General features: G+C 48.9%; 1 protein-coding gene across 1 annotated transcript in view; it reads left to right on the top strand.

Annotated features, from left to right (window-relative positions):
- The window catches only part of NIBAN1 (niban apoptosis regulator 1), a gene marked incomplete at both ends in the record, with an annotated part of 70,860 nt that overhangs the window by 33,034 nt on the left and 20,254 nt on the right, over window positions 1-17,572 (top strand). The window contains one exon of the mRNA XM_084266433.1: window positions 827-994. Coding sequence (XP_084122559.1) covers window positions 827-994 — 168 coding nt within the window. The remainder of the gene's footprint in view (window positions 1-826; window positions 995-17,572) is intronic.

The following is a 17,572-nucleotide window of genomic DNA, read 5'->3' as shown; positions in this document are numbered from 1 at the left end:
AAGGATAAGAGCAACATTTAGACAAGGATTTCTTTTAAAGTTCTGACTCTTATCACTTGAAGTTCTGAATGTTGGGAGGTGTCCCCTGACACCCCTTTCCCAAGGCATAGGGTGCTCAGTGGGGTGCCTGGAGGTGTCATCTGTGTGTCACCTCAGCCCTGCAGGAGTTAGGGCTGAGCCACGTGGAGCAGCCCAAGGCTCTCCCTTCACAAAGAGTGGCTCAGTCTTTTATGGCCCTTCTGTGCCATGCTGAAGACCCTCCAAGAGACCCCACTGTGCACAGGGACTTGGGGCAGGTGTAAACTGAAGACACTTCACCTTCAAGTGAAGTGACAGTTCATAAGGCAGTCTTGCAGTTGTGTTTGGACACCCTGGAGACAGGGAAACCTCTGCTGCTCCTACACACCTACCCTACAACAGTTTAATGCAATTCATTTCTATATGCATGGTCTCTACAGAGAGCAGAGGTGGTCACTAACTTACTTATCTGCAGGAAACCCTTTTCCCTAGCAGCCACAATCCTGTGAAATAGTGGCTTTGAAATTTTACCAAAATATGTGTAGGTTTTGGCCACCTTGAATACAAAATGAGGACATCAAGTTGCTACAAGGCCGAGAGGTGGTTGTGCCTGCTGAGTTTGCCCATCCCAGCTGGGCTCCCTGCCCTCCACGCCCAATCACTCGGATCAAGGAGGGGATAGGATTTGCTTTCATGTCTCGTGCTTCCCTGCTAGCAAAGGTCTGTTGTCTCTGTCCTAGCAGAGGAAAAGAGCTGAACACCCCCAAGACACCTGCAGCTTTCAAACAGAGATGTGTGTTTTGCCTAGGGTCGACTGAGAAGGAGGTTGCTCAGGCCTTTGTTCAGCTGCCGAGGGAGTTCCCGGTTTACCTGTGGCAGCCCTTTGCCCGACACAGCTACTACTGCTTCTCGGAGCCAGAAGCTCAGAGGCAGTTCAGCGCCGCGCTGTGTGACTGCGTGAGACACTCAAACCACGGTGAGTGCAGAAGGGGCCTCTTCCTGTACGTCATCCACCTCAGTGAGGATTTAAATACCTATTATAGTAAAAAATAGCTGTAGAAGAAGGCGAGTCATGTATGAAAGATGCTTGGCTTTCAGTGCCTTGAGGAGGTGCAGTAACGTAGCCCTTCTTCTTGCTTTGCTGGGAGCGATGTTAGGTGGGATTTGAGCTGCAGCGGCGCGCGCTTGGGTAGAAAACATGGGTGTGGCTTGGAAAGTGGGGGTTCCCCTCTCTGCCAGCTCATCTAAATCCAGTGTCACGATGTAAAATCCTACATGATGGTTACCAAATACACGGTGTGGCAAACTCTCACCTGCGTTTGCAGGCTTGTCACATGTGTGACAGGTGGAGTGGGCTGGGTTTGTACCGTGCGGAGGGAACGCTGTCTTGTGGTAATGCTTTGTGTCACCAGTGGGCAGACCTTTGATGTTCTCTGGGCATGTTTAGATGGCAGCTTGAGCCCCCAGCTGTGGGTAAGCCTTAAAGGAGGGACACGAATGGTGTGAGATATGCGGTACTGGCTGCTCCTGCCAGGGGAAATGTTACGTGTCACTTTCTGAGCGTGTTAGACCAGAAAACTTAAAAAACCCAAGCTTGTGACTTGCTAGGATTATAAAACCGATCTTGCTCCTGTGAAATTGGAAGACCATTTATGAGTTGTATTCTTCAGAAAAAGAAATGATTTGCTGGTTTTCAGGTGACATCCTCTTTTTCTATCAAGCTGACTTGTTTCCCCCACTGGTGCCCAGGCTCTTCCATGCCTTCAGCATCACGTTCGAGCCCTGTCTGGTCCTGCTGCCCTAGGTGGGAGATGGGAGCACTTGGGAACTTTTCCAGCAATCTCAGCTACTCGTGCCTGAAGCTCGTGCTTCTGGATAAACCAATTGAGAGCTCGGTGTGTGGACAGTCACTTTTACTCACAGAAGTAGCTCCCAATGAGTGCTTTTAGCTGTTGCTTCTTTCTCCTGGCCGTCAGCTTCACCCCATTGCCCTCAGCCAGCTGTGTCACACTATCCTCCCCAGATCCTTCTCAACTGTCGGATCCTTCCCCTTGTCTCCACTGCCAGAGGCCTTCCTGGTCTCTTTTAGGACACCATTCCTGTGATGAAAACATGCGTTACTGTATTTCTGGGCAGCTTCCTAAGATGTGCAGTTACTCATCTGGTGCTCGGTGGTACTTGGTGCCTACATCACAGGACACGCAGGACTCTCGGCACCGGTGCCAGCCGGGGATATACGCTCCCCTGACTCTCAGTGATCCCCCTCTCCAGCTTGTTCCCAAGGCATGCTGAAGGTGGTAAGATGCCATGAGCCCTTCTAGCCTTGTACAAACCATGAGGAAGCAGCTCCCATGCAAATCTGTGTAGGTGTGGAGAGGCTGAGCACTAAAACACCCTGGTATGCAAATACCCAGTCACAGGGACTGTAGAGTCTTATTTCATAGTTAGATTGACGCAGGTTGGAGGCCTTCACTTGGCACTTACAAACAGCTTGGGTCCCAATAAATACTCCATGTATAGCTGCCAGAGGAACCTGAATTCCCACAGCGTGCCTGAGGGCAAGGTTTTGATTCTGGTTAGCCTAGTTTTAGCTGTGGTGGTCATATGGTATGAAAGTGCTTCAGACTTTGGAAAGCCACCCCTTTGCTCCTTACCGGGGCTTGGTGAAGAGGTGGGATACAATCAAGTTTTCCTGGCACTTGTTTGTCCTCCATGATTTGAAGCCTGTTTGTTAGGTTTGGGTTTTTCATTTCTTTCTTCTGGAGCAAGTGCAACAGGCTTGACAAAGCTTTTGGCAGTTTGTTTTTTCTTAAAGTTCAGCACATCACTCTAGGGGCCAATTCTGAATTGGCAGAAGCTGGGACTAGATGATCTAATAGGTCTTTTCCATCTCCAGTGTCTGTACGTCTGTGTTTGATTATATTTCATGTGGCTCAGCTATTGCTCATGTGCACATCTGTTCCAGGATTTCTCTCCCTCAGCTTTTACAGAGGTCAGATTTTGTCTGACAGAAGATGCTCAGTGACACTTCCCTACAAAGTCAGGCTGAGGGATCTGGGCTTGTCCAGCCTGGAGAAGAGAAGGCTGCAGGGGGACCTCATTGCAGCCTTCCCATCCCTGAAGGGAGCAGAGAAACAGGAGGGAATCAGCTTGTTCAAAGGGCAGAGACTGGCAGGATAAGGGGAATGGAGTGAAGCTGAAGGAGGGAAGGGTTAGATGAGATCTTAGGGGGAAGTTCTTTCCAGAGAGAGTGGTGAGGGGCTGGAAGGGTGCCCCATCCCTGGGGGTGTTCAAGGCCATGTTGGCTGGGGCCCTGGGCAACCTTGTGTAGATCCAGGCCTGGAGGTTGGTGTCCCTGCCTGTGCCAGGGGGTTGGAACTCTGTGATCCTTGGGGTCCCTTCCCACCCAGACCTTTCTATTATTCTATGACGCTGGAGTGTCATCTCCAAGGCTCATCCTTTCTGTCATGTTATTTCTGCTCAGCAGACCCATTGGTAGATAAGGACAGTCTGAAGTAAGACATCAGGGAAAAATGAGTAGGTTGCCACAGCTAGGAAGTGGGTGCCTGTATCTTCTGGATTTCTCGGGGTTACACCCTCTCCTAGAAGGTGCTAGGAACGGAAACGTGATGACTGGTGAGCACCCCAGAAGCCTTCACAGTGATCATCTTCAGGGGTTTGTTTCCAAGAGCTTCATATTGAGTTCTGTTTGTTATCACACGGCTGAAAGATGTCACTTCATTATGTCACTTCATTAATGCTTTTATAAAGCCACTTTTGCAAACAAAGCTGCCTGCAAAAACCAGGTGCCCGAACAGTCTGACCCAGTGAGAGGTGCGTGCAGTGGTACCTCGGGTGATACGGCTCATGGTGTAAAAATTGGCTGTGTGGTCATTAATTAAAAGAGAAAATTGAGAGGAGAGAAGGAAGGTGGAAAATCCTTCAAGTTCGACTGTGGAATATAAGTTAGTGGGGTAAGGAGCCAAGGCAGCGCTCCCCCACCTCTTCCAAAAAGTTCAGTTAACTTTTGCCAAGGCAGATTTGGCAAGGGCAGGAGAAAGACAGATGTAATGTCTGATCAGAAGTTGCCTTTCTGTGTTTTCTATAATATGCCACTTCTGGAAGGGAATGTATCACACTGGGCTTTAGCCCAAAACTTGGAGGAGTTTTCTGTTAGAGTCTGTTTTCTCCCAGGAAACAGAATGAAGTGCTGTCTCTCACTGCAGGGAAAGCTGGAGTGAATCAGCCTGTGGTCTTTCGATGGGCAACGCCTTGGCATTCAGCTATTTTCCACTCTTTAGTGTCCCTCTGTTCTAGAGAACTGGTCCAGCCTGTGTTTCTGGGTTTTCTGGTCAGAACTCACTCAGGGTCAGGAAGATAATTACAAAAGCACCAATCACTGTTTGCAGTTACAGAATCACAGAATCACAGAATCACAGAACTGTAGGGGTTGGAAGGGAGCTCCAGAGTCCACCCCACCTGCCAAAGCAGGGTCCCTGGGACAGGTCGCACAGGGAGGTGTCCAGACGGGTCTGGAATATCTCCAGAGAAGGAGACTCCACACACCCACTGGGCAGCCTGTCCCAGGGCTCCCTCACTGGGAAGAAGTTCTTCCCATACTGGTGTGGAACTTCCTGTGCTCCAACTTGAGGCCATCGCCCCTTGTCCTGTCCCCACAGACACTGAGAAGAGGCTGGCCATTTCCCCCTGTGTCCCACCCTTCAGATATTGATAAACACTGATCAGATCCCCTCTCAGGCTTCTTTTCTCCAGGCTGAACAGCCCCAGGTCACTCGGCCTTTCCTCGTAGGGGAGATGCTCCAAGCCCTTAAACATCTTCATACATTTTGATGCACCCACTGTGGGTTCTCCTCCCCTTGCCCCAATTTTCCTATTGTGTTTGCCCACCCTTTGACCTAATTGATGAGGGTTTGCAGTAATTTACTTTGTTAGGATGTGTAGCAGTTTTACACTTCCCTTAAGTACAGTTCAGATGAAGCATATTTAAACCCTTTAAAATCATCCTAAGCCAATCCAGATCTAACCAGTCCTGGCTTTAAAAATATTTCAGCACAACCAGCCCCAACCGCTAAGATGCTGTGAATTGCCCCGACTCTGGAAGCTGACTGACAGATTAATCCCTGTAGGGTTCATCTGAGTTCCTTGAGTCACCTGGGCAGCTCCCGCTTTGCCCTTTGCAAGTTTGCTTTCCTGATGCCTCCAGATCAAAGTGGATTGGAGAGGAACAAGTGAGGGATAACAGAGATAAAAGGGGACAGTGTGGGTCAGTCACGTGCGCTTGCCCAACCAAGCCCCTCCTCTGATCTCCATGGTGTGTGCTGCCTTGGTACTAACTTCCCCTTGTAACTCTTTGCCACGGGGAGGGTGCTCTCTGTTCCATGTCGGGGTCTAAGTGCCAGCAAGTAGTGAAGGAGCCACAGGTCCTGGGGGCTCCACGAGGGCCTGGGGGCTCCACGGGGGCCCTGGGGGCTCCATGGGGTCACAGGGACTCCACGGGTTTGAGGTGTCAGCACCTGGAGAGATGTATGCGAAAGGTCCCAGTGCCTGCAATGAAGGGAGCGCAGAGCTCAGGGCTCCTTGTCTGGTGGGCCCAGAGAGCTCTCCTGATGAGCTTCCACCCGCCCTGCGTGTATGTGGGCTGTGCTCAGTAGCAAACTTCAAGCTGGACTATCTGGCAAGTAGGAGAGGAGTTGTGGGAGCCAGCAGCCAGAGACACCACAGGACTGGGTCCAGTACTGGAGGGACCACAGGTCCGAGCCAGCTATGGAAGAGATGGGGTGGGTCTGAGAGCTACTGCTGGGGGGAACGTAAGTCTGGTCCTGCTGCCAGTGCGGCATGTGGGAAGGACAGAGTGAGAGCGGCAGCTCTTGGGCTGCTCTAACATCATCCATGCTTGCAGTGCATTCCCTTTCCTGGCTGAGTTGGAGTCAAATACCTTTCAGAATGGCCTTTTGCCACCCAGCACGTGACCCTTCTCCTGCGAAGGTTAACGACTGACTGTGCTCCCAGGAGAAAAAATAACTACTGCAAATTTGCAAACTCACAGAGGAGCAACTATCTCATCTTGGCCCTTATCTCAGAAGCTCTATCAAGCAGCTTCCTTCCCTCTAAACTGTCCATTCTTTACCAGCTGCTTTGCAGTTAGAGACACACAGCAGGCTGCATTAAAGAACACGGTGTGTGCAGCCCTGAAACACCCGCTTCACTTCTCAGGGAAAAGGTTTGGGTAGAAAACATTGGAACGGGCCAGTCTGCTGGTCTAAGAGCTTTTGGGATTTGATCAGTGAATATGGTAGATGAAAGGGGTACGTGCATTGGCTAAATGACATAGAGAAAGGCAGAACTGAGGGGAGGTCTTGTGATCACAGAATGCTAGAATCACAGAATCACCAGGTTGGAAAAGAAGTGCTGATTCTGACATCTGACTCCCAAAACTAGAAGTTATCCACCATGGCTTCATCTTTTTCCTCCAGCACTCACATCTCCATAATCACAGCATCCCAGAATCACCAGGTTGGAAAAGACCTTTAAAATCATCGAGTCCAACCATTCCTGTCTTATGCTAAACCCTATCCCTGAGCACCTCATCTACCTGTCTATTAAACACACCCAGGGGTGGGGACTCAGCCCCCTCCCTGGGCAGCCTGGTCCAGTGCCCCATAACCCTCTTGGGGAAGAACTTTTCCCTCACATCTGATCTGACCCTGCCCTGGTGCAGCTTGAGCCCATTCCCACTCATCCTGTCACCTGGCTGAAGAGACCATCACCCACCTCTCTACACCCTCCTGTCAGGTCAGTGTAGGCAGTGATAAGGTCTCCCCTCAGCCTCCTCTTCTCCAGGCTGAACACCCCCAGCTCCCTCAGCCGCTCCTTGGAAGGTTTGCTCTCCAGCCCCTTCCCCAGCCTGATTGCCCTTCTCTGGACACACTTCAGGACCTCAGTGTCCTTCTTGTAGTGAGGGGCCCAGAACTGGACCCAGCATTCGAGGTGCAGCTTCACCAGTGCCCAGTCCAGCGGCACAATCCCTGCCCTGGCCCTGCTGCCACACTGTGTCTGACACAAGCCAGGATGCTGTTGGCCTTCTTGGTCACCTGCGCACACTGCTGGCCCATGGTCAGTCTGCAGCCACCCAGCACCCCCAGGTCCTTCTCTGCCTGACAGCTCTCCAGCCAGTCTCCCCCAAGCCTGTAGTGCTGCATGGGGTAAATAGACACCTAACGCAGGTCAGCCAAAGGATGTTCTTCGCAGCAGAACAATCACCAACACATGCAGAGGAGTTGAGTAAAATGCAGTGGTGTAGAGCAATACTGACCTAGCGATGGCTCTCGATAAAGATAACCCCACATACAGAGAGGAACGTGCAGTTCTCTGGGTACAGGGCTCCATGGATTTTCAACCTTCATTTCACTTGGTCGTTCCTTAATGCCATAGGGCACTTGCTGCCTTTCCCCAGGGCCATCGTGCGGCCTTTTCTGGCTCAGTAAATCTCAAAAAGAAATGTTTGAGGTGCCAAATATGCTAAGACCAAAGCCAGCCCAAGGGCTACTGGAGAACTCCTGCTTTCTGAGCTGGTCTTGCTGGCTTTAGTAAGAAACGAGTCATGCTGACTGCATTAGAATTTCTTACATCTAATGATCCTACTTTCATTCAGTTCCTACAATGTATTACTATATTTTTGTTTTCAGTTGTGAGGATTCATCACTAATTCAGGAGAACAACAGCATGTGACAAAAATACACATCCTAATACCACTTTCATATCAACTTCCCAACAGAAAGAGCAGCAAGGAGGAGAATTTTCTGCCCATAATATTATCTTTTAACTCGCCCCTCCTGCCTGCCCATTTTAGGTTGATGGTGAGGAGCTGCTAACTGTTCACTGTTCTTTGAAGGGGGCCTGTTCTTCTGGAGCATCTGTGGAGGTCAGACCTTCGTCAGTGTGGGATTTATGTAATATGGACTTTTAAAAGCTTCCCGGGTTTATAGAGAAGCTGTACTTGAGTTGGAGTGTGGAAGGAAATGGCTCTATTTTTTCCTCCAGTTTCCTAAACCTCCGGTCCCAGTTTAGGTGGAGGCTGTAGCATGCAATTCACTGGTTTGCCTTTTTCTCCATGATCCCTCCACTTTCACCCGCAGATTGGGCATAACTCAGGTTCCCTTTCCATCCCTATTTTCCTGGTGAAACGGTGAGAACCACACACCTCAAATTTTGGGGGAATTTACTGCTGAAATGGCCACCTAACCCCTGATGGGGAAGTGCTGCCCAGACAGCACCAACGAGTGGAATGCTCGAAATATTCACGGTGCTCTAATTATTTCCTATTCCCTGGGTTTTAATCCCTTATGTTTGTATGCCCTGAAACAGAAGTTTCTTCTGAATTCTTATTTAAATATTTTAGCTATTTTAGGTTTAGAGGAGATCTTAGGGGGAAGTTCTTTCCAGAGAGAGTGGTGAGGGGCTGGAAGGGGCTGCCCAGAGAGGGCGTAGGTGCCCCATCCCTGGAGGTGTTCAAGGCCAGGTTGGCTGGGGCCCTGGGCAACCTTGTGTGGCTCCAGGCCTGGAGGTTGGTGTCCCTGCTTGTGGCAGGGGGTTGGAGCTCTGTGATCCTTGGGGTCCCTTCCAGCCTAGACCGGTCTGTGATTCTATGATTCTGTTTTGTTACTTTAGGAGGTCTTATTTCCTATCCAGGGTTACCAGTTGCCGTGTTTCATGTGGTATCTGTTGTTAGAAGTGAAGCAGCCCGACGGCTTGGGGCTGGGATAGAGGGAAGTCTGTGCCATGAGAAGGAAAGTACAATGAGCTAATTCTGGGAGACACGGAGTTTCACTTCGTGATTTTATTGCCATTCATCTGGTTTGATTTCACATCCTTATCTTGACGATCGCTCTTATGACAGAGGAAGCTGGGGGACTTTCAGAGCCAATCACGTCATCTCCAATTTTGCCTTAAATAATAATAAAGAATATTAGAGAAACACATATATTGAAGAAGTACAGTGAAGAATTATGTTTAGCAGGAGAGAAGTACCAGACGTACCTCTGAGCTCACACAGCGTGTTCTGGCTCAGCTCAGCCATGTCAGACAGCTAGGACAGCTTCAGGTATTTTTTTCTTTGTCTCTGGCTTTTAGGGCTGCTGTTCGCTGCCCCCACATTTCCTGTTTCTACCCTATGTTCAGCAGGCAGGTGTTGAATCACAGAATCACAGAATGACTAGCTTGGAAAAGACCTTTAAGATCGAGTCCAACTGTTCCTGTCCTATGCTAAACCATATCCCTGAGCACCTCATCTACCCATCTACTCGTTATTTCCAGCTTTCCTATGTTACACGCATATAGTACTGGTAGGGCTTACCACCTCTTGGGCTGTAATTCAGAATAATTACTGATAAAGGTTTAGGAGATGGCATTCAGTACTTAAGCTGGAGAATATATATCTCCATATGCAGAGCAGCTGTCGTTTGTCCAAAAAGGACTTTAGAAAGATTTCTTGAGTCTTCATGTTGCAAAGATGGTGGCATTTCCTCTCCAGAGAGGGCAGCCAAAGAGGAGGATTTTCTTCTTGCCTTTTTCAGACAATGTACTGAAGAACCTAAGTAGAACTGAGGAGGAAATTGCTTTTTTGGACCTTAAAGAGAAATGTCCTTCTGCACTGGCTTGGGAGGAGGGACCTTCTGAAAGCTTGCATGATGATTTGGGCTGGGAAAAGGTGGGACTGGAGATGGAGTGTTGTGTTCTTTGCCTGCCTGCCTCAGACTTGGCTCCTGTTGCTGCAGCTCCTGTGCTGTGGTTAATGGCATCACTTCACAGTTAGTAGGATCAGCTGTCCTGTCACCCCCATGGTGAGGCTGAGACCCAGCAGGTGTCTATGTCCAAGTGGGCTCTTCAAACCTGATACATAAACTTCCACAGGAATATTAATGCCATCGCAACACTTTGCTATGAGTATCCTTGATGAGGCTTGCGGGGCGCTCCAAAACTCAGGATACTTCTCAGGGCACAACTCAGAAATGTTTTGTGTAACTTAGAACATTTTCCTTAAGGTAAAGATGGTTTGTCCTCTTCTGGGCTGTCAGTTCTTTGAGACTGTGTGGCTTTTGCTCTTGCAGGAAGCACACTTGCCTGGACTCAAGCTAGGATTCTGTGTCTGTAGGAGTGCCAGTCATTCTGAAACGCCGGGGTGATTAATGCGCTCAAATCCTAATCACAAACACCATCTTCCTGTCTCTCTCACCTCCATGCCTTGGGCTGAGGCTCCTTTTCTTCCGCGTTACCAAGCGTGGGGTGGTGTAGAAGAGCCCTGTGCCCACCACCTGTGAGCCTATTTTCAGAGCTGTGAAGATGCTCATTAGTGTGGGATGGGGTTGTATTTGAGTTCCACCATCAAACTTCAGCAGCAGGAAAATTCTCGCATGCACCAGGAATACAGTAGCTGGTTTGGAAGATGCTTAGATGTTGTTGGAGGTGAGCAGTGTCGTGATCCTTTGTGTGTGTTAAGGCAGTGCCCTCATGTTTTAGACTCTGAAATGTGAAGCTGTTGATGCCCACCGTGGGAGGTGCCATGTAATCTGTCCGGTGGTGCTTTGAACAGCTCTAATACAGGCACCGTGCACTGCAGAGCAAGTAGCAAAACCTGCTGAATGTTGCTTTGATGGTCTCCAGGGGAACTTGTGCTGCAAAACTTGCTTTGCTATAAATACAGTGCATTATTGCAGGGTTGTATCCTGTCTGGAAGTGACCTCATCTAGCTTCTGTTAGTGGTTAGCAGTTTTAGACCACATGATCTATGAGCAGTATGATACTATGTAGCTCTCAGGAAAACATCAGAGCTGTGAGGTTGGTTCCTCCAAGACCACATTGTATTTTGCATTGTATGCATTAGAATCAGAGAAACATAGAATTGTCTTGGTTGGAAGGGAACATTTAGATCATCAAATCCAACCATCACCCTGACCTGCCAACAACCACCACTAAGCCATGGCCCTCAGCACCACATCTAGCTGTTTTTTAAAGCCCTCCAAGGATGGAGACTCCACCACTTCCCTGGACGGTCTGTTCCAGTGCCTGACAACCCTCTCTGTGAAGAAGTTTTTCCTAATATTCAATCTATACCTCTGGCACAACTTGACACCACTTCTTCTTGTTCTATCACTTGCCACTAGGGAGAAATGGTCACCCCCTGCCTCTCTACACCCTCCTGTCAGGTAGTTGTACAGGCTGATCAGGTCTCCCCTCAACCTCCTCTTCTCCAGACTGGACACCCCCAGTTCCCTCAGCCACTCCTTGTAACATCGGTTCTTCAGTCCCCTCCCAGCCTGGTTGCCCTTCTCTGGACATGCTCCAGCACCTCAACGTCCTTTCTGTAGTGAGGGGCCCAAACCTGAACGCAGCACCCAAGGTGGGGCCTCACTAGCACTGAGGACAGGGGACAATGACTTCCCTAGTCCTACTCGCCAGACCATTCCTGATACCAGCCAGGATGCCATTTCTTGTCCATCCAGGCACACTGCTGGCTCATGGTCAGCCAGGTGTCACCCAACACCTCCAGGTCCTTCTCTGCCAGGCAGCTTTCCAGCCCCCTGCCCAAGCCTGTAGCACTGCAGGCTTTGCTTTGTCCTCACTTTGGATACTAATATGAGAGAAGCCCACTTTGTGAAAGTCAGCAGTGTGTCTTTTTAGCAGAGGATCATTTCTAGAGGTGCTGTAGCTGTGTTACAAGCCCTGGGCAGGCTGTGCTTTCTGAGGTGCAGTTCCCAAGCTCTCCTCGTCTCCCCAAGTTCACAGAATCACTAGGTTGGAAAAGACCTTTGAGATCATCGAGTCCAGATGGATTCCCTTCCATTTTCTTACCTGTGGTCTCCTTTGGGTTGGGACCGTTTGCTTATTTTTTGGAGATGGAGATTTTCAGGACCTCGTTATCCAGAGTTGATGGCTGTGGCCTTTCTAAGTAATTTTCTTTAGTATCTTTCAAGGAACAGCTCCTAGAATGTGATGGGAACTCGGGGTTTTGGTTTTGGCCTTCTGACAGCATGATGATTGTATGATATTGCTCTCAGCCATCTCCCCAGGTCCTATCCACTGTCTTCTCTGTGATGCAATACTCATACACCTCACATGAGAAAGTTGCTCAGCATTAAACACAAACTATATGAGCTACAGTCCCCACCCACAGCAAAGAATTCCCAGGCAGGTGTTACCCGAAATCCAGGAACAAATGCTACTGCTGGAAACCTGGGCTACAGAGATCACTGTTAGAAAGGGAAATCCTTCTTTGTCATGTTAATTTAATATTTGATGGGCATCCCCTAATTGTGGTGTAGGAGGTTGGCAGAATGATTCCTCAACTGCAGGAACATCTCTTTGTCCCTGATGTTCTCCAGCTGCTTTCATCCCAAATCCTTTAGTGGCTGACAGTGTGCAAGAGCTTCCTGTGAAGTGCCAGTGCAGGAGATAGGAACCTCCTGTGTGTTTAGGTGGTTCAGGGACCACATTTCCTGAAGATCACAGAATCATAGCATCATTGAATGCATTGGGTGGGAGGAGACCTTCAAAGTCCAGCTAGTCCCACCCCCCTGCAGTGAGCAGGGACATCTTCGCTAGATCAGGTCGCTCAGAGCTCCATCAAGCCTGACCTTGAATTTCTCCAGGGATGGGGCCTCCACCACCTCCATGGGCACCCTGTGCCAGTGTCTCACCACCCTCAGAGTGAAGAGCTTTTTCCTAAGGTCTCATCTAACCCTGCCCTGCTCTAGTTTAAACCCATCACCCCTTGTCCTGTTGCTCAATGCCCTTACAAACAACCCTTCCCAGATTTCCTGTAGGTTCCTTCTCTTTCAACGGCCTCCCTCTAGTTCAGGGTTGTGTATTTTCTTTCCTGTTTCACAAGAACTACACTTAAAAAGGAAAATCCCTGAGAATTTCGGGGTTTCATTGAAGAGCCGCTTACTAGGGAGAGAAAAAAAAAACAATCAAAATATATTTGAAAGAAAAAGATGCTGAGGTGAGAGGGGGATGACTTGGAAGGATAAGAAAATTGGGAACAATGTAATTAGCTTTTCTAGCATGAAATCTATTCCATTGGAGGTAGCAGTGTCCAGTGGAAATACTAAGTGGTGGGAGCAACATCTTTCAGCTGAGACTGAAGACATTTCAAATTCCATAATTTTTGCAGCTTTATCTACCTTATGCTATGCATTTGTAGCATCACAATAAAGAAGGCTCTTCACTGATACTTGTACAGAGATTTTTCTCGTCCTAGCAAGAAATTGCCCCAAACTAGATGTCAGGGCACTGCCTTCACCTTTCCACCAAGTAGATGAGGAAGGAAGGAAATATTTCCCTGAGATGACATGAAACTAAATGTGACTTCTACTCAACGTATCACATACCAAAAATTATAGTGAGTGACAGACGCTCTTCCCGTCAGTGAGGGACCTGACAGGAGGGTGTAGAGAGGTGGGTGATGGTCTCTTCAACCAGGTGACAGGATGAGGGGGAATGGGCTCCAGCTGCACCAGGGCAGGGTCAGATCAGATATTAGGAAAACGTTCTTCCCCAAGAGGGTTATGGGGCACTGGCACAGGCTGCCCAGGGAGGAGGGGGCTGAGTCCCGGCCCCTGGGTGTGTTTAACAGGTGGGTAGATGAGGTGCTCAGGGATATGGTTTAGCATAGGACAGGAATGGTTGGACTCGATGATCTTAAAGGTCTTTTCCAAACTGGTGATTCTGTGATTCTGTTTCTGAGATTCTGGAGATGTTATTCTGGAGATGTGAGTGCTGCAGGAAAAAGATGAAGCCATGGTGGATAACTTCCGAGGTTTGGGAGTCAGATGATGGGCGTTATGTCAGAATCAGCATTTCTTTAATTAAAACCCGTGCTCTGTGAGCTCAGGCTTCTGGATTCTGCTTTAACACTTGTTCATCTATGTCTCTGGGCTTCAGCCTTTTGTGAAATGTCAGCCAAAAAGCTTAGCTTGCTCGTGGTGGTTTGGCAGGCTTGGCAAGCACTTTGTCCGCAGTTGATACACCCCTTTGCTTTTAGTAACAGCAAAGTAATAAATGAATTGTAACCAAAACCTGTGCAGGAGGAGGAGGTTTACTGGGTTGTAATAGGGGTACTCAGTTTCTTTTGAAGAATGACACAGTCTGTTTTTACACATCATAAACCATCCTGACTGGGTCCTTGGCTCTCCGAATGCTTTTAACGTGGTAATGCCACTGCTGTGTCCAAAAAACTGGTGCACTCCCCATTGGCAGAGTCACTGAAGGGAGCTGGGAAGTGCTGGTGGCTGGGTGCAGCAAAGCCATCCCCTGCGCCCTGGGAGGTGGAAGGTTCTGGCTGCCCGGGTATCACATCTGATTGAAGTCCCTGGGAGCTGGAGGGATGTTCCCCTGGTCTTCCCAAACACAGACTTTACAGAAACGGGCTGTTCTGCTCCTGACAGGAAGGCTTCACTCGCTGCCTTTGTCTTTTGTAAGTGGATAAAGGACATGCCACGTGTCTTCAGACAACGGTTGGCACTCCTGTGGTGTGGTGACTGCCTCAGCTTCCCCTTTCTTGCAATGATGGGTTTGAATAGCTTCATTCATGATAGCTATCGTTTGGAGGGGCACCCAGTTTAAACTGGGTATTGAAATACCCGCTTTTGAACAGCTAGCTTGCCAGGTTAGGACCTGCAGTGTTAAAGAGGCACCTGCCTTTGTAATTAAAAAATCACCTAAGTGATTAAACATCAGCTGTTTTTGAGCTTTCTGCTGCAGGACACAGCAGGCAGCAGTGCTTGCAGGTGCAAGGTTTGAATTGGAGTGTTGGAGTACAGATTCCATGCTGTCTGGATTTGCTGAGACCTCACAATTTTAGCTAGAGGCAGGAAGGGCTGCAGCACTTCTCCTCCCTGATAACGAGACTGTGTGTAGAAGTTTGTTGCACAGTGGTCTTCAGTCCTTTGACTGATGTGAGACCAATTGATGTATGGCTACAGACAAGGCCACCATGTTGGTGAGCCAGAAAAAACCACATCCATCTCCAAACATCCACATCCATCTCTAAACAAAGGTGCAGCTGTTCTGGATGGAGGGGAGAGCACATAGGAAGTGAAGGTTTCCTCATCCCTTGCCATAGGAGGAGATGTGACAGAGGAGGAGCTCACAGCCTGGAGCACCTTATTAGGAGACTGCAAGTCCCACAGCAGCCAAACCATTGGGTACAGCTGAAATTAGGACAGGGAGCCTCTAAATTAACACTGATGGAGGGGCAGTGGGTGTCAGGTGGCCTGATCCTCTGTGCATTGCTTTGATGACTTAATCTTTGAGGTTTTATTTATTTGAAAGGGATTTAAGCTGTTTGGATGCTGCAAGGAAGCTCAGTCCTACAAACACCTCTGCAGGACCAGACACTCATCTGTGCCTCTGAGAGACGTGTACATGCGGGGAGATTTCTGAAGTCATGGAGCTCTCAGATGTCCTTCTGGCTTTTAAAAAGGAGCTTTATTGGCATCACTCTGTTACCTTTGTAAAAGGAATCCAGGGTCAGCAATAGCAGTATCTTCTCTAGTATTAAAATTAGGCTCCACACTTGGATATGTAAAGTCTCAGGGTGGGTTTTCTTATTTTAAAATTAAACAGAGCAAAACCAAAGATGATTTTGGTTTGCTCTCCTCAAATAAGATGATGTTGTATTCATTAGTGGCTGGAGAAGCTGCTCAGATAATCTTCCAAGTGGAGACCAGCCTGGAATAAGTCTGTAGCATCAGTCTGGGTACTGGTAAAGCCTCACCAGCCTTTTTCAGGGGACATCCAGCAAACTTTATGGCTTTGCATGGGAGTTGGATAAGGAGGAACTACAACCACCACTGCCCCAAGCTCTCCTACCATGCTCCACTGTCTGCAGACAGCGGGGGCAGCTGCATTGCTCATGGTAGGTGCCTGCCAGGTTTGCTGGAGTGGCAGCCCCTGCGAGGGCATTGAGGAAAGGGAAGCACCCGTGGTCCTTTCTGCTGATGGATGAACAATTGCTCCTGACACCGCTGGGCTTTGCCACCTGCCCTGTCTGCAGCTGCGGTGCCCGCTTCCATCTCCCACGCGCCATCCTCCCTCTTGCACGCAAACGGGGCTACCCCAACAGCTTGTCCATTGTTTCTCTTGCTTTGCCATGGCTCAATGGAGCTGGCTGCCAAGCCAGCCCCCCTCCTCGAGCATTTTCATAAACTGCTACATCTGATTTACAAGAAGCCCTGGCTGTCTCCTGCTGAAATCCTGGAAGACGTGCACCACAGCTCCTTTCAGCTTGGGTACAATTCCCTTTTCTTGAGGCACATCCCATGAATGTGCCTCTGTCTTGTGTGCCTCTCCAGCAGCTTCTGCACAGCCCAGTGCAGGATGGATCTGGCTGGTCAGTGCCTTATCGCTGATGCAATCTGTTCCTCCTATGGAAAGTGAGCATGAAATGGCCTAAATCAAGCCGCTGTAGCAGCCTCCAAGGATAAAGCTTCCTTTCTGCTCTGAGCTGGTTTTGTGCTGAGGCTGCCATAATTGTGTTTCTCTCACATGTCTACAGGCGTAGGAAAGAATGAGTGACTGGGCTCGTATGGCACTTCCAGCTTGATATTTTTCCCATGAACTATTCCAATGAATCGCTTTTGGATTTTTAGCACCTTCTTCCCACTTCTCTACAGAGTTGGAGACAGTCGGAATGGAGAGAAAATATTCCCCTGAGCATGCAGTTTATAAATTCTGTGATTTTAAAAGGGAGACTCTTGACAGCACTGGCACATCATCATCTCAGCAGGTCCAAAATCCAGCCCTTTGGATGGTCTGTTGTCCCTTTTGGGTAGGAGGGAGCACAGCTGTGAGGAAGGAAAACATATGAGTCATGATCGGAGGGCTGTGGGAGCTGCAGTTCTCTCCCAGCCAAGCCCGTCCCTCTTCTCGTCAAAATAGTCAGTTTAATTTTGGGAGGACAAAAGCCTTCAGATGGAACATGCCACTAACATCTCAGGGAAAACTCTTATGTTTGTCTTAAAGGTGCCATCAGAGGATGTTCTTCTCTTGGTAGTGACCAGCCTGACTTGCAACACTTTTACTTGATATTTTAGCATCCTGTTGTGACTTGCTGTAGAACCATGGCGGTGGCAGTGAAGGAATGGGTGGGATTTTACCCTGTGGAACAGGGACAGTGTCTACAGAGTGGCACCGAGAGAGTTTCCTGTGCCTCAGTGTGTATAACGTACCTTCCTGAAGCAACAGGGGAGACTCTGCAACGGCAGATTCTGGAGTTTGGGCTCTCGGCAAATGCGACAACTCGTTGCCCTCACATAGTGACAGACCCTGAAAGCTTGTTGCCCTCACATAATTACAATTCCTACAGCACTGTGTTCAAGCAGTAGCCAGGGGGAAATGGGGTTGAAAGTAACAGTGGGTTTCTGTAGCTCTCCTTTTTGTGCAGAGCACACGGAGGAGACGTTTCAGGTACTGCTGCAGTGTTAATCCTTCGTGTTTCCCATAATTTCTCTAATCCCTGTATTACCCTTGACGTGTA

This window comes from Gallinula chloropus (assembly GCF_964237585.1).
Source record: "Gallinula chloropus genome assembly, chromosome: 6".
Taxonomy (NCBI): domain Eukaryota; kingdom Metazoa; phylum Chordata; class Aves; order Gruiformes; family Rallidae; genus Gallinula; species Gallinula chloropus.
This window is presented reverse-complemented; position numbering and strand designations above follow the sequence as displayed.